Genomic DNA, 25,098 nt, shown 5'->3' with positions numbered 1-25,098 from the left:
TTGGTCTTTGTTTAAATCTTGTCTCAGGTGCAAGAGATAGGTAGAGCCAATCTCACTTTTGGGTGCTATGGCATTAACATACTTGCTAACGTCCACTGCACTGCAGTTTAATGAGCCTTTTATCTTCATTGCACCATGTATTCAGGCCTAAATCTGTATTTAAACACTTCATCTTAATTACTCTGCACTTCTTGTATAAGACAAAGAAACAATAATATACGATACCAGTTGATTAACTTACTCTGAACTATTATTATAAGTCTGCACTTGAGAGGAAGGAAAAGAGGAAACATTTTGAGAAGGGAACAGTAACTCCCTTATGGTAAGACCTGCATGATAGAAACTAAAGAGCACAGTGCCTTCTATGCCTGGAAGTTCCAAGTCCAGGAAGATAAAGATTCTGAGCAAGTGGTTCTGTTGGCCAGGGAGCAGGCCGCTTTGAAGAAGAAATGAGACTTCCAAGAGGATCACATTGCAAAGCCAATGAATGCCTTATTAGAAGGACAAACCCCCAAGAAAGGAAAGGGTAAAAAAAAGAAGTTATCACTGATATCTGGATAGTGGAGTGCCAACACATTTTTGATAGGTTTTTTCTGAAAGAAACGTTAATTTCTGTCCCTCTACTTACATTTGCTGATTGAAAGCTGCCAAACATCTTACATACAGATGCAAGCATTCAGGAGTTGGGTGCCTCAATCTACCAAGTGCAAGATGGCAAATTTTGAGTTTTGGTTTATTGCAAGTCATGGGCTGAGAGTGAGAGAAACTGTCCTGGTCACGAACTTGAATTTTAGCTCTGAAATGGGCAATATGTGAAAAGGTTCATGATTATTTATATGGAACACAATTTGAAGAAATGCCAATGGAGCAGTTCAGAGACCAGTGTTACAGAACTTGCGGTGGGAGAAGCTACAAATGGAAATGTCCATTTAGATCAGGGATGGGCATAATATGGCCAGATCCAACTCACCAGGTGATTTCATCCAGCCTATGGGTGCCCACCAATTCATTGTACCCTGTCCAGCCTGCATGCTTCACTCCCATCCTCATGTGTAGGAGGGCCCCAGCCCCAGCCCCAGGCAGCATGCACAGCTTCTGGGTGGGCTACTGCTGCCACTGCTGCAGCTGCTGGGGGGCCTGCTCAGTTTCTCTGGCCTCCAGTGGCTCCTCCTTGTGTCCCTGCTGCAGTGCTCACTCCAGGCAGCAGGTAGGGAAGCAGCAGTGGGTGGCGGAAGCTGCAATTGGGCAGGAACATGGAGAGTGGGGCTAGAGCCGGTGGAAGCTTGGAGCCTGGGGCCCGTAGCCAGCAGGATGGCGGGAGCGCAGAGCCTGCGTTGGCCTGGTTCCATCACGTGGGGCTCGCTGCAGCTCACATGCAGCTCCCAGGACTCATGTGGTAGTGGGGGGAAGCCCCATGCAATGGACCTGGCTGCCTTCCCTCCTGCCATATGCAGCTCCCTGCTGGCAGTGATGGGGAGCCCCAATCCCTGCTTCCTGGTGGAGTCCCAGGAGCTGCATGTGGTGGTGGGGAGTGGAGCCAGGCCACTGGCTCCATTGTGCAGAGCTTCCCCCCAGTGGTGCGTGAGTCCCAAGATCTGCACATGGCCACGGGGAGCCCTGCACGGTAGAGGCAGGCTGTCCTGGCTCCACTCCTTGCCTTCACATGCAGCTCCTCCAGCTGGCTGGAGCCGCATGCTCCTGGGAGGCTATGCCTGCATAGGCCATGAGCACCCTGAGAGCCTGCCACCTGCTGCTGCTGCTAGTGGTGGGGGCTGTGTGCCATGGGGAAGGCATGTAGGGGGGTCCCCACACCCCCCCCACCCTCTCCCACACCCCACAAACCTCACACAGCCACATCCACACCCTGACCACACACCTGCCCATAACCTGCCCACACCTACACCCTCCTACCCCCAACATACCTTGCACCCTCCCACACACAGCCACACCCACACACACCCACACACACCCACCAACCCAACATACACACACCCACCCACCAACCACACCCCACACATTCCTCCACCCCCCCCACAATATGTAAGAGTAAGACTTTATTTTTGAGCTATAATGCAATCACTTCTATATACACTATGCAAACACACATAAATCAGGACAAAATATATTTTAAAATAAAATTTAAATATGCTATAGTAGACGTTTGACTTTTAATATATGATTTTTTCTCTGGTTCCAAGAGGGCAACTCCTCGCCCCCAAGGAGCACTTCTGGGGACAAGAGGAGGGACTTCGGGTGGCAAAGTTCAGGTGTTAGGGGCAGCACTTCTGGTCCCAAGATGGCAACTAGGGAGTGGGGCACCTGTCCAAAGGGTGGGGCTACCCTTGCAGCCCTCAACAGCTCACCAAAAGTCATTAAGCGGTCCTCCAGCTGAAGTAATTGCCCATCCCTGATTTAGATGGAGCAGGAATGATTTTTTGCCTAGATACTGGATCCCAAATAAACTGCATGTCTGAAAAGTTTTCATAAACAGAATTTTTCTCAGAGGGAGATGCAACTTTTGCAAGGTATATTGGAAGTTACAAAGCTGGAAGCCAGAGTATTCATGCAGACAGGTTGTCAAGGATTCCATATAACATTATTGATGACTATGACTCAAGGAAATTGGAGGAGAGTGGAGTGGGTGTGTCTGCACATGCAATTAATGTGCCAGAATTTTCTGCAAAGAAAATTCAAACTCATTAAAGAGCTCCTGGGTGCATATTTACATGGGTGCCCCTGTTGGGAGCAGTTCAGTCCAGGCCTGCTTCTTTCTCTCTGCACTGCTCTGCCCTGCTGCAGTAGCTGGGGGAGCTCCAGGGGACGCTTGCCTGGTTGCCAGCCTTGGGCTGGCAGGAGTACCAGGGTCAGGCCAGAGCTCTGCAGGGCAGGGGGGAGCTGTCCAGGAACAGGAGACAGCTCCCAGCCCTGTGAAGCTCGGGATCACAGCTCAGTTTGGTGGCACTGGCTTGGGGCGATGCCCCATGGCCAAGCAGAAGGGAAAGCACCATTGGGACTGGAGAGGAGATGTGAGGCGGAAGCAGCACCAAGGACCCCTCACATCTTACCCCTAGCCCCAGCGCTGCTTCCCTCTCGCATCTCCCCCCCCCCCCAGTCCCGGTGCTACTTTCCCTGCCATGTGTCCCCCCACCCATCCCCCTCCCCCCTGTTCTGGCACTGCTTAGCTGCCAAATCCTCCAGACATGGGCATGGAGCAGGAGCCATCTGGGGTGTGCGCTCCATGGGCAGCAGCAGGGCTGAGGGGACAGGGGAGCTCTCTGTCCCCTCTGTCCTGCCGCTGCCCACACAGCACACACCCCAGTTGGCTCCTGCTCCCTGCCCATGTCTGGGGGAAGCCAGGACCTGAGCAGCACCAGGACCAGGAACACAGGAACAGAGAGCTCCCCTGTCCCTAGGGGGAGCCAGGACAGGAGCTGAGCAGCACTGGAGCCTTGGACAACTCCCACATCCTGCTGCCTATGGGTCCCTGCTGCCTATGGTGACCAGAAGCAAATTGCTCCTAGTCAGCATCTACATGTGCACTACTATACAGTGGCTAATGTACCATTGATCTAGTACCTGTATTTGTTGGTACTAGCAAAGGGCTCATTAGCCTAATTTACTGTGCAGTAAGTTCTGCACACGTGGAGACACTGATGCTTTACTACGCATTCGAATTCTGTGAAGAGGGGCAGGGTCTGGCTGACTGAAAAAGACTATCCTTTTAAAAAGAAAGAATAAAACCCCACTGACTGATCAGAGCTGAGTGAGCTCTGGCTCCTGCTGGCTGAGGGGTAACAATGCTGTCCAGTTTCCCAGGAACTGCAAGAGGTTGAGGGAAATGTTAATAACTTTTCTCTCAACTAGAGAAGCATGTGTCCTGCTCTGATCATGTGCTGGGAAAAAGAAATGTAACACAAGGGTGTTGGATCCATCCAGGGGTGCCAGAGGAGGTGGATTAAATCTGCACTAATTGGGAGGAGCTCTCAGAAATTTGATTTATCCCACTAAGAGGATGATATCCTGCATAAGCCAGTTTCAGGCATGTATTTCAAGAAATGAATACTGAGATCTGAAACAGAGTGGAGCTATTCAGGAGCAGCTATTCTCTTTCTTTTTTTTTCATTTTGTGCTTTTTATGGACTCAGAATGCAAAGATTTCTCAGGGGTGGGGAAGATGGTTTGCAGCTTATTCACCCCTGAGGAGCAATGCAATGTGCATATGTATATGTATATATATATTGTGATTTTAAAAATTTTTTATTTGTTAGATGTTCATATATTGTTTATTATCCATTCGCTGTTATAGTAAAAAGATATTTTTGGACATTTTTTATTCATTATTGGTCACTGAGGCAAATTGAATGCCAAGTTCTTTACATTAGGTGCTGCTGGTTTATTTATATATTAGTGAACCCAGAAGGGTTGTGCACTTTGTACTGCAGGAACTTTACAATGGTCAGTGAATGATACACAAGGGAAACCAATCCTGCTTTCTTTCTCACATTTTACAGCCAGAAGAGGATGTTTTGATCATCTGTTCCATTGCTGCTTAGTTTCTGCCCACAGGCTGCGTCTGACCTGTGGGGCTCTGCACAGATCCAGAACTTTGGTGGCAGGGTAGTGGTGGCAGCATGAATTGCTGCAGCTTAGATGGATGTGGTATGTGGAGCTGGGCCAGTGTGTAAGGTCACCCTGTGTCCAGAAATGGCACACAAGAGTGGGTCAATGTGCAGGATCATGTCATAGGCAGATGCCAGGCCACACCCAGACCTAGTGGATGGGGCCAGGCCAGCATGCAGGGCTGCAACAGGTACTGACCCCATGCATCTAGCTTACACTGCATCTGGCCCACAGACTGACCTCACCCACAGTCCCATACCACATATCCAGCCTTCAGAGCCAGAAGGTTGAGTGCAAAAGATATCGTCTGACCTCCAATATGACACAGAATTTCACCCATCATTTATACATCAAGTCCATAACTTCTGGTTGAACTGAGGGATATCTTTTAGAAAGTTCTTCAGTCTTGATTTAAAGTAGTTTGGTATAGCATGAAATCATTTCAATTCTCTTTATTTTATAACAGCTATCCAAAAAGACTAGCATCACTAACATTATGCATGACTAGAAAAAACACTTCTATCACAATATTTGTCTTATTTACTCTGTTTCAGTCAGTGCACCTACAATCCTGCTATCTTGACTTGATTAGAGCAGTAGCCATTACTGAGTTGCATTATAGCTTATCCCAGAAATTTACATTTAATTTATTTCTTCATTGTAGTTTTTAACTATTGTCAGATAGTTCAGAAAATTGTATGGGATGTAGAAAAGCCATGCTCAAGTCCCTGTTGTACTTGACTCAGAGCAGAGACTTGAACCTAGTATGTCCTAGCTATTCTAATTCCAAATAGTGTACAAGGGGCTTAACAGGTGAACGCTAAAACCAAACATCCCCCTAAATTTGGGAACTTTGGATTTAAACTCTCAATTTCATGGTATCATTACAATAACATCTCCTCTATCATTTATATGTGACGAGGTTAGTTATAGGTTTATATCTCTCTGCTTCTTTTATATAGATTTGTGAACACTCACTTCCTGTACCTTAGATACACATACACACATAGAATTGTATCTTTTTAAAAAGAGGTTTTATTAAAGCATAGCTGATTTTGAGGTGTGCAGTATGTTTTGATCATGTCCATTTCATTTATGTTCGATACACAGAGCTCTATCTAAAGCCTACTGAAATCAGTGAGTCTTCCACTTACTTCACTTAGTACTAGACTGGGACCATACCACAAGTGTTTTTGAAATTCTATGAGATTTTGTGGCACATCTTCCATTTACTTTCAGTTATCTGACTATAGAGAAGGTAACTGTTTGCAGTTTCTAAAGGGGGGAATTAAGTAGGAAAGGTGGACAGATTCTTTTTTTTTATTTTAAATTAATATTTTAATGCACAATAGGAGAAACCTTAGGATTTGGTCTATATTGATTTGAAGCAGTAAAAATTGACCTTGTAAACATTTCTTTAGGAGGTAGAATGCATATATTTGACAATCTGTCAAACAGGAGAAAGTAAACAGTGACTCTGTAATCCTAATAAATAAGGAGCATCACAGATTTTAAATAAACAATTTTTTATACAAAAAGGTTTATGTGAAAGACTAAAACAGTGTTTTAATAAGTTAGAAACAGGTATCATCATTTCTTTACAACCAAGGCATGTTTGCAAGAATCACTGGTTTTTCCTTCTGTCCCTGAAGTTTTGACTTGAAAAGTGTTTTGCTGATGCATTCGTTTCTGAGTCATTACAGCTAGTTTTTTCTCTTTGGATGTTAATGTCTTCAAGATGGCTCCTGTAAAACCAATCTGTAATACTTTTTAATCCCAGTCATTGAAAGGGCTTGTCTGCAAAACAAACCTTAGAAACTTGAACTGGAAAAATAAGTTCTTAAAATTAAAAAAAAATCTTTTTTCTAATTCAGGTGCCTCCCGCAGCGGCTCCCATGAAGACAGTGTTGATTGGTGGTAAAGATGATGCCATCTCTCTAGTAGGTTGTCCATGAGACTCCAGTGTTTCATGAGAAGGATACTGATTAGATGTTCCATACATGCACTGGGAAGAGGATGCAGATTGCATATTCGAAGCTATGGAGAAAAAGGTAAATGTCACTGCAGGTTTTCTGTTTATTTTTCTCTCAAAAGTACAGCCTGCCTGAAATAGATATAGACTTACATATCAGACACAGTGGGCACATCTACAGGTGCCCCTGACTGTCCACTTGGTACCGTGCAGTCTTTTAGTACTTGCTTCAGCAAGTATTAAATGACTGTGCAGTACCCACTGGTACTATGCAGTCCTGGTGGTGCATGGGTCATTTTCAACCCTACTGCGGAGTAGCAACAAAGTACTGTGCAGTAGCACTGGCATCACAGTTAGTGCCCATTGATGCCACACCACCATAGTGATGAGCTACAGCAACATAGCTGGTCGCTATGGCGAAGTAGCGTCTCATGCAGATGCACCCACTTTCTCCCTAAGTACAAAGAGCAAGGGCCTGATATCAGAACCCTGTCTGGATTCAGATACAAATTTCCCATTTCTTTACAGCAGGATATTCTGAAACCCCAGGTCTGACTGAATGTTGTTAGAAATCCAGCTGTGGGTCTGAAATACAGCAGGAGCACAACCCCACATCTAAAAGAAGGTGTGCAGAACCAAGTATGTTTGCTATTCCTCCTCTTCCCCCATCTTGCATCATTCATTTGAGTATTGACTCTCAGACTGCACCACTGCTTCTGTGCATAAGTAATCAAATCTACCATCTGGCAACTATCAACACAGAACACAAAAGGCACTTGATGAAGACAATCCCTGAAGTGGAGTTTTTTTCTGTTTGTTTGGGTTCCCCGCCATGGCCTCCCCCTGCTGTAGCTTCATTTAAAGGAGCAAGCTGGAAATGGTTACTTGGAGGTCTTCAACCTGCAAGTAGATCAAATTTGGTGTTTGTTTCCAACTGGCAGAATGATGACTGATGACAAAGCAGATGTGTCACAAGACAGATAGGTAGCTGCTCATTCCTAAGTTTGGATGAACATCTCTAAATTTTTACATGTGCTCTTTTCCATAACCGCTGACACAATCAGGTGACAGACGACATGTGCCAGAAGCAAATAAGGTGTTTCTTTGAGATCTGCAGCAACCTGGTTGGCATATGCAATGATAGCCATTATGCATAATACCATTCATATATTTGAATGTATAAATGAACCTCTACTTCTCAAAATTATGGGTCAAAACTAGTTAAATTAAAGGTAGGTTTCTTCGAGGCAAAGGGACAAAACAGCCATATACATACTGTGTTTACTAGTTTCCTGTCAGATGGAACTAATCCATCACTTACATATTTATTAAATATACAAGCCACTGGGCCTGCGATTTTGACACCAATGCTTCCATAATTTGGGTACAGACAGAAATGACAATTTATACCTAATCTGGCCACAGAAAACAGTTCATAGCTATGGCCAAACACAGGTGCATGACTGCAAACAGCTTAAAAATGGCCAATTGGGTGCAAACCTGACCCCTTGTTGGACAAGGTATGAGATAAAGAAGTTTCAAATGTAGCGTCTTTTGTAACTTGTGTCTGCAGAGCTGCCAGCCTGTTACTGTTTTCAGAATGGGAGGGGGGAAAGGGAGTGGAGGGAGTTCAGTTTGGAGGGTTTTCTGCTCCCCCTGGAGGGTGGGGAGGGTGTATTGGAGCCTCCCTGAGATGGGGGAGAGGGGACTCCAATTCACCCACCCTGCCCTTCAGCACCAGCTGGGTGGCCCCAAGAACAAGCTCCCTCTGTTGCCTTTTCCCTGTCCCATTCTGAAAACAGTGAGCACTAGCAGAGAGCTCTGGCCTTTGCTGTGGGAACCTGACTGCAGGCTCCCAGTCCACAGCCAAATTCCCCTCTTCCCTGGAACCAGCAGTGAACTTCTGTTTGGTTTGGGGCAACACTGCAACTCAGAACACTTTGCAAAAATCATTCTGAGTTACAGCTGGAAGCTGTACTTCTGCCTGAACCCAAAAGAGTTTCTTTTTTCCTTCCTCCAGCAATCTGCTTGAAAGAATTGAGCTCTGAGGCTTGTTAAGATGTCTATTATCATTTTCCCCATCAGATCTCCCTTTTCTAGACTAACAAAACCAAAACTCTTCAAGCCTTCCTTAAGAGGCCATGTTTTCAATGGTTTTTAAAATATTTTTGCTGCTTCCCTGTTAGCCTTCCCCCAGCTTATCCACATCTTAAAGTGTGGTATCTAAAACTCATCCCTGTATTCCAGGTGGGACCTCCCTAATCCTGACTACAGCAGAATGATTACCTCCCATGTTTTATACTGATGTGAGGACAGCAGGACTTAGCCAAGGCATTTAGAACTATTGTAGCAAGGTGTTACAAGCTTTATAGTGCTGCTTGGTCACCAGATATACTTACCAACAGGGGTTCGACAGAGAAGTGACGGTGAGGAATCTGCATAGTATGAGCCTGCCTGCTTCCTTCCATTATCATCTAAGATATTCAGTGGGTCATGGATATCATTGTATGATGGCAGTGATCTAATGCTGCTTACACTACTGATTACAGAAACATGCTGATCCACCATGGATCCAAGCCTGTGAGATTCTGGGTAGTTTATGTTGTTTCCATAGTATCCTACTGAGAGGGAATAAATAAGATAAAATAAACTTCACAAAAAAGGAAGGATGGTCTAAGGGTTAAAGTGCATATCTCAGAGAGAGAATATCTGTGTTCTATTGCTATTTCTGTTGGTGAACATGGAACCAAATGGAACCTCTTTGAATCTAAAGGGACCTTGGATTAAAATCTCTGAGCATCTATACACGTGCTCTGGGGTAGGGGTGTGCATTTTAATGAGAGTAGCTTTTGGGAGCCACTCTAATTAAAATGCCTGTAGCATCTTATGTATGCTGTATCCTGCACCATTTTGGCTGAGGGAGCATTCTAATTAGAACGCTCCAGCAGACTCAATCCAATGCCTTCTAATTAGAAGGCATCGAAGCAGATGTCCCACATGAGTATGGGCACCCTCTAGGTTTAAAGTCATTTTTTCAGGTCAGATCCAAAATCAAGAGGTAAATGTTATGATTCCAGGGAGGATGTAGAGAAAAAAATCTAATTAGAACAGACACTCTTACATTGATTTGGTGCCTCAGAATATGAACCTGAGAACTAGTTTTTATATGATCTTAAATTCAAACTTCAAATTGTAATACTGAGTCTAGCTCTGAACACATCTCTTTCATTATACTGTTTTTGTTCAAAACGTAAAAATGAAGGATTGTTTATGAAACTTCTAAGGGTGTTTATACACATGCTCTGGGAGGCAAGGGGGGTGGTGCTTTAATTAGAGCTGCTCCAAGAGCCGCCATAATTAAAGTGCCCAGAGTGTCATGTGTATCAGAGTCCTTGTGATGAAAAATGGTAGCGGGGGTACTTTAACTAAAGCTTGTCAAATGAACTTTAGTTACAGTGCCCCCACCACCATTTTTCAGTTCAGGACACTGCATACACAAGATGCTACACATATTTTAATTAGAGCAGCTTCTGAGAGTGCCCAGATTCTAATCCCAGTTAGTTAAAGCACCCCCACCACCATTTTTCAGCACAGGGAGGCTGATACACGTGACACTGGAGTCTGCTGGAGCATGGTAATTACACTGCTCTAGCAGACTTGATTAATTGAGTCTGCTCCAACGTGCTATAATTACAGCACATCAGAGAAGCCTCGATACATGAATATTGGTGCTGTAAGTTATCAGTGGGTGTGTCCACATATGTAATTAGTGCAGATGAATAAACTCTGGAGTTTATTGCACTGGAATTTTTTGGTCTTAGGCGCACCATTTGAACATATACCCAGGAGCAATTAACTCCTGAGCAATCAGGTTCGGAGTTTATTCACATGCAGCACATGGAGCTCGGTTGGAGCAGTCCTGGCTGGCAGGGCTCCCCAGGGGTCAGCCTACCAGCCTGGGGCTGCTCTGACCAGGCTCATGTTCTGCGGAAGGGCTGGCTGGGGCACAAGGTTCTTTCTGTGTGAGGCTAGCCAGCAGGCAGCCTCCATACTAACTCATCCACACCGAGGTCAGTGTCTATACATGCGCTGCTGTGCCCAAAAAAACTGCAGCAGGAAGTTTATTAGTTTCAGCGCCCTAATAATGATGCACATGTAGATGCTTACTGCAAAGCTACTTAGTCAGTTTTGCAGTAAATGTCTCATGTAGACATGACCAGTGAGTGACATGCTTTAGTCCAGGGGTGGGCAAAATACGACCCGGGGGCTGTATGCAGCCTGCCAGGCCATTCAATCCAGCCTGTGTGGCCCCTAAAAAATGTAGACAATTAATATTTATCTGCCCTGGGCTGCCTGTCATGCAGCCCTTGATGGCTTGCCAAAACTCAGTAAGCGGTCTCTACCCAAAATAATTGCCCACCCCTGCTTTAGTCAGTATGTTTCAGTTAATTGTTTACATAAATTTGGAATTTGTCCTAGCCAGTTACTGTGTGTAGTATTACTGTGTAAGTTCCTTTAGAACAAGTACCATTATGTATACATATAACCTGTTAAACATTAAGGAATAGGCATTAAGGAACTATGTCCGTGCAATGAGGAGAGTAGAAACCCTAACATTTGCTCCTGGTTTTAGCACAGAATGAAATTTTCATTTTAAAGTTCCAAATTAAACTGTGACACCTACAAGCAGAACATAGAGGAGCAGTTGCTCAAAATTGATTCCATAATTCCATTCTGCCCTTTTTATAATGTGGCCCAAAATAATGAATAGCTGAATGGATGATTTAGGTAGAAAAGTAAGAAAATCAACATGATAACAGTATCTGGCACCTTTTTCTGGCATCTTTTATCTTGAAGGATCCCAAACCACTTTATACACTAATCTAGAGACTACAGTTTCTATAGGAATCATTTCACTCACACTGTCTCTGGGATGGAACATGACAGCTGTGTTACAGGTCACAGAAATATATGCTACATCCAAAATCCTAAATAGCAGCCAAGCCAAGTGCTTTTAGCATCTTTTATTTTTTCATTTTAACTTTGGGAGCTAGTGGCCACTGCAGTGGCTCCTGATGTAAGACAGAGTAATGAGAGGGCTACTTTACCCCCAGCTGCCTAAGAAGCTTTTTGAGCCACGGTAAGTATAGGGACACATTGGCTCTTTGACTGCTTTATCTGAACTGTGCCAGATGGAGGTTGGCATAGGAGATTCGTAGCCACAATGCTAGCTGAGTATGCCCCTGGTTGCCCCCAAAGCCCCAGGCAGAAATCAGTCCTCAGGTAGCTGGTTGGGATGGCATTACAGCTGCTCTGTGTCACCAGAGTAGCAGACTGCCAGACGCATAGGAAGACAAAAGATGTGAACAGAAACTGAAGAATGCCTTATGTACTGATAAAGCAGACAGAGCAAAAATTTTGCTTCTAGATATGAAGGGACAGTCAGAGAGAAAAAAAAGGAGACTTTTAAGGGTTAATACCATTGGAAGCATTAGACGGATATGTTGCTCCTGGACAGGCAGCAGCCACTGAATTGCTCAGAAAATTGAAACTCCCAGTATTCAGAAACTGCATATTATGTGCATCCTGTGAAGCTGAGGAGGGCCCATAACTAGAGGGAGACCTGGCATTGTATGGAGACACAGCACAGCTGCTACTGAAGTAGTCCCTGGAGAACTGCTGCTCACTCAAGGCTGTAAATCGACCATGCTCTGCTCTGTGCTGATAAGATCCCGAAGTTGGATGAACCTGGGTCCTGAACATGGTCTGGTAATTGGAGTTGGGGCCATAGTAGCTCTGATTAGTTTGTGAGAGAGTCTGGTAGAGAGGCTCTGAATAGGAAGAGCAGTGTGAATGTGTAGATAACACAGGGCCTACACTCGGAGGTCTCCCAGTCATTGGCCCCTGATTGATAACACTTCCTCGACTGACCATGGCTGGAGAAATGGGTGGAGTCATCAGAGGGCCAGTGCTTTGCGAGAGCTCCATCTGCCCTGAAAGAAACAAATATTGGCATTATTTAGTATCATGCTGTCTCATTTTCAGAGACTGACTTGAGAGGGTTTCTTTAAAGTTTAAAGTATAGCTATCTGATGACTTGGTGAACACAAGTTATGGTTCTAAGTTGCTACAGAGGATAAGCTTTGTTAGAGTCTACAACTTGCACAGACTTCACCCTTTATGTTAAACTGGAGCAACTCACACAATTCTCTTTGGAGGTACCCTGTTCCATCCTCCGCATGCTGATCAACCTTGAGGCTACCAAGTTAAGTAGTAGTTAAAGCAGCTGTCAACCAGATTGCCATGGCACCTCGGGGTGTCATGAGATCCTCTTAAGGGTGTAGCAGAGTATTGTGCAACCTTAGCACTGTTAGGTGTGCAAATTCTTACACATGATTCACAAAATAAGTCCAGAGATTTCAAATAGGAAATCACAGTGTCAAAAACATTCCAACCTGCTGTGGCCTTTCTGAATTCTTTACAACAGAAGAATTGCTCTATTATTTTTCCGCAGTCAAGAGACATGTGAAATTAGTTTTTAAAATGGGGTTTTGCCAAATTCAGAAAAGTTATGGAGTGGTGCCTTGAGGTTAAAAAGGCTGAGGACCACTGGGCTAGAGGCAATAACACAATGAGTTGTTACCCATCATGTCAGTTCATGGGCTCAGGCTGATGATGTTCATACCCTCTGCACAAAGGTAAACCATTCTGAGCAAAAGAGGTCCACAGTAATTTAAATCAAAGTGAGTGGCGGTGGTAGCTGAAGGCTTTATAAGCTTGAATCATCTGTGTAACAGTATAGAGGGGGACTCAGTCACCAGTGGGTTAAATAAACTTTACACAGTATTCTTTTTTTATAACTCTGCATGACTCTACTAAAAGAGCAATGATACCAGCAAAAGATAAGAGGAGAGACTGATGCCTACCTGTTAGCTGTAGAGTCTCATTGTCCCCTGGGGAGAAAGGATTCAAACCAGAGGGCAAGTTGTTGTGCTGGTTAGCTGACAGTGAAATGTAGGCTTGCTCCACAAGGCACTCATTTTTCACTGATGTGTCGCTAGCCAGGGTAGCAGCTTTGTTACGATTTGCCAGGAAGCAAGAGCTTGGTGATGCAGTGAAGGTGGCTTTACTTGCATCTGGAAAAAGTTAGTGAAAATACCTGGTAGCTCGTGCACATATACATAGTGTGGAAAGTCATGTCGGCATGTAAACAATATGTGAAGTGACTTATGATAATGGTTAAATAGTAGATCAATTTGGTAACTTATTTTAAAATTCAAAATCTTATAAAGATCCCAAACATTGCATGTAGTCAACATATGCATCTTTTAAAGTGTTGCCGTGGTCTTCCCTTTCAAGTCTCTTCTATTGTGTTCTATACCCACCAATCTATGCTATAGATACCAGCAGAAGAATTGCTCCAAATTGAAGCAGTAACAGTAAATACATGGATCAGATTCATCCCTCTTGTAATTTTACTGAAGTAAATTAAGTCAGTTGAGTCACACGAGGGATGAATTAGGTTCATGTTTTATCCTTAATTGCATGAAGGAGAAAAGCAGGGAGATTTAAAGTCCCTATCCTAGTTGAGACCTGTACTTTTCTGTACGTCAAGCTTTCAGTACCCCTGATCGCAATGAAGTCAGTAAGAGTTCTGCTGTTCTTCAAGTGGGACCAAGATTTTACCCTGCATCCTCACCATAGTCCCCAAACTGAATTTAAATGCTGAACAGAAGACTCTTCTGTAGAGTTGAATTTAATAATAACAACAATAGCCAATTTCCATTATAAGATAAAAATCAGTGGGATTTACTGACCTGAATGCGTGCAATTAGGTGATGAAGAAACAGCTAAAAATGAGTTTAATCTAGATCAGTGTACATCAAATGTAAGTCTGCTGAACCAAATGCAGTTATCCTGGATTTATATGGAATAATAGAGACCTACATTTGGTCCGGATGCAGTTTCCTAAGCTTCGTTTAGTCCAGAAGACTGGACTAGATGAGCTCATATGGTCCCTTCCAGCCCTCCTTTCCTGTGATCCTATAATCATGGTGGGCATTTATACACATACTTCAGGAGTGTGTGTGGGGGGGAGGGGTGCTTTAATTAGAGTGGCTCCAAGGGCCGCTCTAATTAAAGCACCCAGAGTGTCATGTGTACCAGCCTCCCCGTGTTGAAAAATGGTGGGGGGGCGCTTTACCTAAACCTTATCAAATAAGCTTTAGCTAAAGTGCCCCCACCACCATTTTTCAGCACCGGGAGGCTGGTACATAAGGCACTGGAGTCTGCTGGAGCTCCAACAGACTCAATGAAATCTGCTCTGATGCATTGTAATTACAGCACGTTGGAGCAGCCTCTTTGCATGTGTATGGGCACCTGGTGAGACTAAACAATTCCCATGGGTTGGTCACAGCATAAACATAAATTTTGTAAATAGTTCCTGGATGTGTTCACTGGCCCCACCCCTCAACACTGATTGGCAGAAAGGCCTGAGAGGAGGGACAAGGGGGTGGCCACCATTCTGTCTGCTGGCTGCCTTTCATGAGGCCCAGCCCATTGGTACTGATTGGTGGAGAGGCCCCAGTGGGGGGATTAGCGGCCACCATCTTGTTTGCTGCCCTTCATGTGGCCCCACCAGCTGGTGCCTTCTCCCCCTCCCCCCGGCAAGCTGTGAAACTGGGCCATGGCAGCATTTTATTTTTACAAATTACGTGAAGGAAAAAAGCAGGGAGATTTCATCCCAGATTTCATGGTTTCCACAAAATCACAAACTGAGTAGACTCCTTACCTATAATCCTACATTAAAGTGCCTGGAACATGATATAAATGTCACCATTCAAGCAGTATAATAGCTGGGAGTGTTTTAAAATGCTCTTTAAAGATTAATTCTATTCTTTACTTCATGCTAATACTTAATACTTTTTCATATACTTAAAGCACACAAGTAGTTCAGCTGAAGTTAACCAGACTGATCTTGTGTTTTAAGGGAGAAGGCAGGGCAGTCTAGCATCTTTAAGATTAACTCCTGCAGAAAGACATAAACTTTTGTGGGTGACTGCCTACTTCATCAGAGAGCATCCAATGAAAGATTATGCCTTTCTGAATGAATTAGTCTAAGGGTGTCTAATTCATCCAGTCCTGGAGCCTGGATGAGCATACCTGAGCTTGTCTGCAGGCTGGACCAGGATCAATTCCCTGCAGAGTGTTTGTGGTGCTGAGCCCTGCCCATGTACCATGAGTGCTGGCCCTCAGGGATGGCATGGGGAGCGCAGACAGGACCTGGTGCCATGGGCAGCACAGGATGCCACATGCAGCCTGCATTCCAGACCACTGTGCCATGTGCAGCACCAGGTCCAGCTTACAGGCAGCTGAAAGCACATGTCCCAAGCTGGCCACAGATACTGGCACATGCATAGCAATCTCCAGGGCTGGTCAGTCCAGCACATGACGCATAGCCTTGTGCAGTGCATGAGGCACAGGGGGCTGGCACATGGCACACACACCTCATGTTGGTTCCCTGTTCTGTATGCAGCGCATTCCAGCTCTGGGCTCACTGTGCATATGGCCCATGAGGCCAGCATGGGGTGTGTACCATCTGTGATGCCCAGGCTGGATCCAGTGCTTCACATGGCACAAGCTGCGTGGAGCACCCCAAGCCACCCCCATGCCATCTGCAGCATGCATAGCACCAGGTCCAGCCTGACTTCAGACAACCGTGGCTAATTACCTCTCTTGTATTTTAAGTTACACAGGTAGATAGGTCTTGCAGGGCCAGGGCATATATAAATAAAAGCAAAAAGAACCAAACTTTACAATCCAGTTACCCAAGTTCTTCATATACTTGTCCAGTAGATTCTGGAGTTCCTGTTCTTTGTCATTGTTGAACTGGGTCTCCATTGCTAGCAGAATGTACTCATCTAGCAGCATACGAATCAAATGAAAAGAACCTTTAAATTGAGAAAGAGAGAGAATGAGAAAGAGTAGCTGAGTTATCTTTGTGACCATCTCCCAACACTTTACAAGAAGTGAGTGAAACAAACAAATAATTGTTGGACTTTAAATGACCTGCTAAGACCAACAAGGAATAGTGCGGACTTCTAGCTCTAATCTCTCTTTGCACAGGCCCACCTAGTTCAATTGTTTACTGTCCTGTAGGCTATTTGGCCACTAATTACATCAAAGAAAAATACTGATGAAAGTGAGACATGCTTTATACTTGAAGAGGGCACACACTAGAGTTAGATAAGGCTGAGCTTGACTCGAATGTGCCTGACTCTGCTTTATTTATGTTTGCCTTGTAAGCAGTCAAAGGTTGACAAAGTATTGGAGCTTATTTCAAGGAAATATCACATTAAAACAGATATCGCCCTGTAGGCTTTCCAAATGCTCTTTCAGTTTAAGATAAAAGTTAATTTGCAGCTACAGGAAGAAATTAGGAAATGATGTGCTAATGTGAAGTGATTTTCATTTAGTCCAGAAGCATTTTCTAATTTTGAAATACCCAATTTGAAGTACATTAAAATGTTAAAAAAATAATACTTTAGGATATGCTATTTGTATTAAAATCCTAAAAAAACCCATAAATATAACATTGCAGTTTCATGTCTAGGAATCCTAGAGCTCAACCTAGAGATATTTAGCTACATTTCTTGTAAAATGGCCTCACTGAAAAAACAGTCACTATTTTACTAAATGGATTCATACACAATAATAATTTAAATTGCTTTTCTCAGATCTTGGGAAATTTGATTGTGGCTCTGTTGCTCAATCAAATTATACCTATTAGTTGTAGCTCCTAAATGACAAACTAATTTGAAAAAAAAATAACTTTAAAAACTTAATAATCAACCCCAGCATCCAATGAATTACTGCTAGGATTATTTTTTTTTAAGAGGGAGGAGGCAATGCACATTATACAGTGTTTTGGAATCCGGTCAGAGAAATATCAGGACAATCTCATGTGTTTTGCAGGTGGTGTGCAGGTTAAACAGAGTGCTCAGCATGTGGGCAGGAAATAGATGGGGTTTTATGAAGCCCAGAGTACCAAAACTTGATGCGTTGTTTAAGGTGAGATTATGCATCACTCGGGCACCAAAAAAGCTCCATTTGAGAAGGAAATCTTGGGCTCTCTTCTTTAATGACCTTCCATTTTGTTTGCTTGCCTAAAAGAGAGATGAAGAAAGAAAAATCAATAAGTAAACTAAGTTTACTTCTCCAGACAGGGAAGTCCACCCCTTTCATGAAGTCAGAAACACAGCAAGGCAGGGAGGAGAGTGAATTGTTCTTAACAGTTCATAGGGTTCCTAGGCCACTTGGCTGAACAGAAGAGCTCAGGTTGGCTGGAATGTAGAATACTTCAGTGGTATGTCTCAAAGGAGCAGCATGCACCCCTAAATGACCAACCCCATCCTTGGAGAAGCCCGTTAATTGACAGACTGCCCTGTCCCCTGCCTGGGAAGGGTGCTGGCTGTCAAGTGGCATTTGACAGGTGCTGAAAAGTAGCAGCTACCACAGACAGCTGGGGAGGGTTCCTGCCCTGAAAGAATGCCCCTTCCTATCCCATGAATCAGCTGATTGGCAGGAGGGGGGCATTTTCCCATAGTGGGAACCCACCTGGTTCTTTCTGCAGAATAGCCCCACTTTTTTAACTCCCCTGGGCTAACCTGGAGGAGTGCAGGGAAAGGAAGCTGCTGTGGCAAGGCTCTGCATGGTCCATGCTTCCTACTGGTCTGGGCTGACCCAAAGCAGTGCAGAGCTTTTTGCTGTCATGGCAAAGCTCCAAGGCCTTGCCACCATGGATGGCAAAGCAGCCTAACTCCCTCTGCACTGCTCCAGGTCAGCTGGGCAGTTCAGGCAGCAAAGGAAAGTCAGAGGGGCTGGGAGCTGGGCCAGGGAAAGTTTCTGCATGTACAGCTCTCAGCCCCTGTGGTTTTCCCTATCATTCAGCTGAGCAATGGGCTAACAATTTCAAATCTGGGAGGGCTGAGAGCTGGGCATGTGGAGGCTTTATCAAGCCTGGCTCCTCCTTGCTGTTTTGCTGCCCAGCTGATCAGAGAAGAAACTATCCTGGGAGTGATTTAGCCTGAGTTGTTGTCAGGTTATTTTTCTCCTGGAAGCCATTTATGCTTTGGGAGAAAATAACTGAATATCTGCACATTTTTGGTTTCTACCAGGAGAATTTTGATTCTTCAGGTAGAAACTGAGTATCTGTATCTGGCCTCTATTTACTCTTGGCTGTCACTTCACCAGGAGGGCTTTGCTCTATGTGGTAACATTGGAAGCTGTCATTTTCTCAAATGGCAAACAGAAAGAAGCAGGTTTATGAGTCTCACAATAACTGCATTTTAACATGAACAGAAGGTGGAGGGCAATGGAAGGATTACGTTTCGCAAATCATTACCTAAACTGGACTCGTCTAGTGGGCTCTTGTGATTCTCATTTTTTTTAGATGATTACAGATACACATGCCATTCTGTATCTATTATGTGATACTGTATTAAACAAACAGATGTGTCTTCCAGGGTTGTTTCCCCATGATGAGTTGGGGAACAAAATATAACATTTTAGATAGTAAATATAAAATTCTGTCTTTATATATTCAAGGGTTCAAATGGCATTTACAATTGATGGGAGTTAGGCATCTGTGTGGCTCTCTTCCTCTGAATTTTGGCCTTGATTCAGCAAAGTGCTTAGCAACAATACCAGAAATACACAGAAGTGAAAGTGTCCAAGGTCACTTAGCAAGTTGGCGGTAGAGCCAGGACTAGAAATCATTCCTCTGTTTATTAGAACATGCTACCTTCCCATTTATATTACAGTGCTTAGTAAGTTGTGAGGAGCAGATTTCAGTATTACAAAGCACCAGGGACCCAGGTTTTCTGATTTTCCCTTTTCCCAGAGAAAAACGTAGTTTTCATTTTAACAGTGAAACATGCAAATTTTGCTCTTTTGCAGAGCGTTCTCTGCAGGCTGGCCTGCAAGGGGCTGGGGGGAGCGGGAGGAGGGACCTGGAGAGCAGCTCCCACAGGTAAGTCTGGTGTGGGGGAGGAATTGAGGCCCCCATAGGGAGGGAGAAAGGGGACTGAGCAGGGTAGGGCTGGGGGTAGGGCTGCTACTGGGCCATGCATGGGGCTTGGGGATCAGGGCTGCAATGCACAGCCACAGGGCCCCAGTGGGAAGCAGCATGGGGCCATAGGCAGCCTGTTCGGATGGGGCCAGCTCCCTGCCTCTGTGCATGTTCCTGGGAGGGCAGGGGGACACGTGCCCCCAGATCTGTGTGTGGGGTGGGGGCGGGTGGGGGCAGGTGTGGGCTGCCTGCTGTGGGCTTGAGCTCCCCACCCTGCTGCCCTCCCCCTGAGGCCTCCACAGCCCAGTGGGTGGGACCCAGCACAGCAGGGCAGAGCAGGACCAGGCGGGGAAGCTTGATGCCGCCGCTGTGAGCCCCATGCTGCCCTAGCAATGTGCCCCCTGTCTGCCCTGGAGCAGCGAAGGGCACAACCCCATGCTGCCACCCCCACTGCTCTGAGGCAGGCAGGAGGCACACTGCCCTCATTATGGCTCAACGAGCTTTCCCGCCTGGCTCCGCTCTGTGTTGCTGTGCCTGCCGGGCTGCAGAGGTGGGAAGGCAGCAGGAAAGGGAGCCTGATCCTGCAGCAGGCAGCCTACCCCCACCCTGAGCACCAATCTGGAGGACACATGCCCCCCACTACTGTCCCCAGGAGTGCACGCGGAAGAGAGCCAGCCTCACCCCTCCACCCATGCCTGCAGTGAGCAGCCTGCACTAACCCCCCCCCACCATTAGTTCCATTCTAGCTGTGCTGCCTGTGACGGAGGGGGAGTCAAGCTCCATGCTTGGGCTGCAGTAGTCACCGCCTCCCGCAGGCAACAACTGGGGCTCGGGTGTTGCTGTGGGGGTAGGGGGCTGCAGACCCAGGTCCCTGGCCCTGTAGCCCTGGCAGCTGGGGAGGGCAGGGAGCTGAGGGTGAGGGGCAAGTGTCACCAGCAGAGCTGGGAGGGAAGCGGGGGGTTGGGGCTGTGGTGGGAGAGTGAGGCTCAGCTGGCTATGGTTGTGGAGTGAGGGGAACCAGCAGGACTGGGGGGGCTGTGGGGCAGAGTGAAGGGCACTAGCAGGGCCCAGGGGGCTGTGGGTTATGAGTGAGGGGCCTGGACCTGCATCCTGGTGAGTGAAGGGGGCAGAGGGAGCTGATTTTTCCATGATAAAAAACCCAAAATCAAATACCAAAATTTATAGGTACTTAGAATTTATTTTACTATAGTGACTGATGCACTGGTAGGCTTCCAAATTGCTTTAAAATTGTAAATATATCAATAAAACAGTGTGTTCACTCGATACCTATATATATAGTTGTGTTTCATTTTAATCATGGATTTTGGAGTTTTTATCAGAGAATTTGCAATTTTTTATCAGGAAAAACTAGGATCCCTGCAAATCACTACATTTTCAAAAAAAATTAAAGAAATGTTCCTTTCATAGGCGCCAACTTTGGGTTTTGCCAGTGGGTGCTTGCAAACATAAAAAAACAGAACAAAACAAAACGGTGCTTTACTTTAAACTAGACACATTCCTGTGCCGAGCCCTGTGCATGCTTAGAAGAGGCAGCACGTTACTTTAACCCAGCTCGCCCAACGTCTATAAAGACCAGATACTTCAGTGGGGCTTTTTTGGCACTTTTATCTAATAGCTGATTGAACCAGTTTTAGCTAAAAGTGACAAAAAGCCCTACTGACGTTCCTAATCTTTACAGATCCTGTAGAGCCAGGTTGAAATAAAGTGTTCCTTCTTTTAGTAAAGCATTTTTGGGGTTTTTGTTTTTAACATTTGCAAGTAGCCATGGAGATCTAATGCGTAAAACCAAAATGGCCATAGCTCGTGGGTGTTAAGCATCCACTAATACTTTTCATGGATGCCTGAGTCCCGGAGAACCCACGGAGTCAGCGCCTATGGCTTCTTCTGCACTGTAAAGGCCTGATTCAGAGTCAGGCATTTGCCTTACAATCATTAATCTTACTATTTCCTGAAGCTCAGGATTTCCCTAATGACTCTGGTGTTTTAGATGCTTTAAGTCTCACATAGGGTTGCTATTTGCTATTCCAGTTGCAACCCAGAATGAAATGCAGGTCTTGACAGGTGAGCAGGAACCAGTTTGAGTTACTGTTCTCAAATACACAAGTATTTTGGTTGTAGAAATCAAAATATAATAGTAATAATAATAATGATAATTTAACTGTACACAAACCTATATGCTGGCGATATTAAACAATTTAATATGGGTAGAGCAAAAATATTTTACTTCTCCATAAGAAGTCATTCCCAAAAGATTTTAAGTAATAATAGTTTGCTCAGATTAAAACTACAATGGGGCACTTCATGATGTTATTCGTTATTCATATAAGTGATCTATTGTGGATATTAATTCTATACAATTTCCTCCATTGCATTAAATAGAAGCATATGTAATGCTACACACATAATATAAAAAATACTAAAGAGCTGCATCTCTAGGGAACAACTCCAGCTCACCTTATTCATCTGAGCAATCCCAGGGAAGTCAAAAAAGTTATGGAGTATACTTCTTTTATATGCATTCTTTGGAGTACTGATTCTGAGGCCAGAACTGAGAGGTCGCTGAGTTTTTTTATTTAGAGGTCACTGAATGAGTTGGGATTTTCAAAAACATTCAGGATTGGTTCTAACTCTTAAGTTATTAGAATAGATTCTCAGTGGGAGCATCTACATATGCAATTAATAAGAGTGAATATACTCTGGCCCAATTTGAGCTGGAGCAAACTAATTCTAACATCACCATCTACACGTGCATTTAAGTGCAGTAATTTACTGTGCTACTGGATACCACCTGTATCTGACAAGACTATCCGGCCGCACAGTAAATTAGTCTACCGTGCCCTAACTTTTGCACAAGTGTAGACCGTAATGCTTTACTACACAGCAAATTAGTCTACTGCACAGCAAACTGTCTTGTGTAGACACACCAGCTAGAGCTAATGGAGCTATAACAATTTAAGCCACCTGAGAAGTTGCCCATTGACTGAAGTCATGGATTTCAGTGGGCACATTTACACAAGATGCTTTACTGCACAGAAGACTAATTTGCTGCACAATAAAGCATCAATGTCTATACATGCCCAGTGAGAAGAGAATAAAGCCAGTACTGATTGCTTTTGAAATATCCATCTTGTAGCTAATGGGACAGCTTACATGAGTAAGGTGAGTAGGTTTTGGTCCTGAATCAGACAGAACATTTGATAAACATTTGATACCTTGATAACCCTTTGCTCAACCACAGTATCCAACCACTCAATAAATGATTCCACAGTGGCATTCTTCTTTAGCAGGTCCTTCAGTTCTTGAAACACTGTAATAGAGTCATCTACCATGTAAAAAGGAAAAAATATCGTTGCACACTACTCTGAAGAGGAGAGAAAACCACTCACCAGTCATTTGACAATTTTGTAGCATGGAAAAGAAAGGCAAGGCAAGAATTAGAGCAGTGAAAGAATAAGAAATTCACCAATGAAGCAACCATTCAGGTGTTAAAAGTTCTTCAACACTGCAAATTAAGGGAGACTACGACAATAGATGTTTTCTATGAAAATAACAGTAAACAAGAGAATACTGACTTTTCCATTTGTTTAAGGATTTACTTTTGGAACTATGTCTAGCTCCAAGTTTAAAAGGGCACAGAACACAGAATTACCATCTGATAACGTGTGTGTTTGGTAGTGGATAACAGCTTATTGTGTTTAGCTTCTCCAATGCCAATGGATTCTCATTAGGAATAGCACAGTCAAACAGCAAAAACTTCCAAGATTCCCTCCTTTATAAAGCCTTTGATATGCTTACCCAATTGATTTATGGCTAATATCTTATTTTTGCACTTAAGATAGCAAGAGCAAAACATAAAACAGTAAAAGATGGGAAAATGAGAGTAAAAGGGCAACTAAAATGGAACTGGTTGTGATCCATTACTTAACTGAAGATAGAACAAAATATAATTCCTTCAGACTTTCATGTTAATAGAAGAAGCTTTTGCTGTCAGTTCTGTCAGTTTCTGACCAATATGTCTCCAAAGTGATAAGTAGCAGTAATAATATATTTAGGTCCTGAAGAGAAGAAGGTTGTATCCTTTTGCCTCAAAAAAGCACCTTTTCTCCTTTTATAGTTCCAGACTGATATAGGAATAAGTTTTAAAAAGTAGAAAATGATTTTGAAGAGAAATGAGTTTTAGAAAATTTTACAGAAAATAGAGAATGGAAAAATAGATATTTAATTTTACCAAGAACTTTAATTTCGTATAAAGATTAGTTTTCTCCGAAGTATCCTCTTATGCACAAAAAAGTCAATCAGCTCTAGAACCTAGTAAGTGAAGCTAGAAAATAAAGGTGATTTTAGCAGTTTTTCTTTAGTAGCCCTAGTACCCTGTCTTTACTATTAAGCAAGTTGTTAAGAAACATTTTCAGGAACTGATCACTTTTGCTGGCCTACATGAAAAAAGTTATAATTTATATCTAGATTCTAGAAGATGATGTAGAGAGTATTTTCTAAACCTGCTCCCTGTTGATCTCCCATTCTACTTTCTGCCCTATCTGCTGCTGTGTTGTCCCCTCCCTGATCTGTCATATGCCACACACAGAGGCTACGTCTAGCACTTATGCTTCAGGTTGTCCAGTCCTGCTCTAAATGACCACCATTTCAAAAAAATGTCCAGCTGGGAAGACAAAATCAGGTGCAACTTTGTTAAAGCTCCATTACCAAGACTGATTCTAGCATGTAGTATTTGGTCTTAAGTTTCTCTTGTTAGATGCAATGGTCCAACTGAAAGGCTTTCTTTGATTTTTTTAGGTGAACCCTAACCTATCATAGGCAATTCAGAGTTGGATGCACAAAGTTTACTTGACAAAATACCTTACCACAAACTTACATTCAGTGTAGACCTCCCCATCAGAGTCTGGGCTGCTAGAGACCGTGAGCAGAGCTTGAGAGCCAATGCTATTCAAATCAACTTTTTCAATATCAGATACCATAGAGTTCACCACAAGCTGATCAAACAGGGCTGGTCGGGCAATCTGTAAGAGATGTCAGGGTAAAATGCTAAGGCTTACACCAGCATAAAGGACACAGTGGGTGCAGATACATGTGCGCTTTACTGTGGAGCTGACTAATTAGCTCCACAGTAAAGTGTCACTGTCTACATGTGTATTAAAGTGCAGTAAACTCTGCTGTAGGATACTACTGTCCAGGACAAGTACTATCCTATGAAAGAGTCATTTAGTGCACCAAGATGCATGTGTAGATGGTGGCCTGGGCTGGTTGGGGCACAGCAATGCTATAGTGCAGGACTGTCAGCTGGCTAGCCGCTCCCTATAGCTCTCTTGTGCCCCGGCCAGCCCCCTCTACCACCCAGAGCCCTACTGCCACCCAGAGCCCTAGGTTGAACCCCCAGGTCCTCTGCCAGTCTGGGGCT

The 25,098-nt window shown here is 44.2% G+C and overlaps 1 protein-coding gene across 3 annotated transcripts in view; it reads right to left on the bottom strand.

Moving 5' to 3' along the window:
* Window positions 1–5,055: 5,055 nt before the first annotated feature.
* RFX6 (regulatory factor X6) overlaps window positions 5,056–25,098 on the bottom strand; it is a 60,346-nt gene continuing 40,303 nt past the window's right edge. Inside the window, exons 12-19 of one of the 3 annotated variants that reach the window (XM_019479671.2) lie at window positions 24,556–24,700; window positions 22,895–23,004; window positions 17,640–17,757; window positions 16,420–16,542; window positions 13,519–13,728; window positions 12,073–12,585; window positions 8,992–9,210; window positions 5,056–6,657 (exon numbers count right to left, since the gene is read on the bottom strand). In XM_019479671.2, coding sequence (XP_019335216.1) covers window positions 6,491–6,657; window positions 8,992–9,210; window positions 12,073–12,585; window positions 13,519–13,728; window positions 16,420–16,542; window positions 17,640–17,757; window positions 22,895–23,004; window positions 24,556–24,700 — 1,605 coding nt within the window. In that variant the 3' untranslated portion in view covers window positions 5,056–6,490. Of the gene's footprint in view, window positions 6,658–8,991; window positions 9,214–12,072; window positions 12,586–13,518; window positions 13,729–16,419; window positions 16,543–17,639; window positions 17,758–22,894; window positions 23,005–24,555; window positions 24,701–25,098 lie in introns of all 3 variants that reach the window. The other 2 variants (XM_014597384.3, XM_019479672.2) reach the window with 2 other exon arrangements.

This window comes from Alligator mississippiensis, chromosome 1, assembly GCF_030867095.1.
Source record: "Alligator mississippiensis isolate rAllMis1 chromosome 1, rAllMis1, whole genome shotgun sequence".
NCBI classification, from domain to species: Eukaryota; Metazoa; Chordata; order Crocodylia; family Alligatoridae; genus Alligator; species Alligator mississippiensis.
This window is presented reverse-complemented; position numbering and strand designations above follow the sequence as displayed.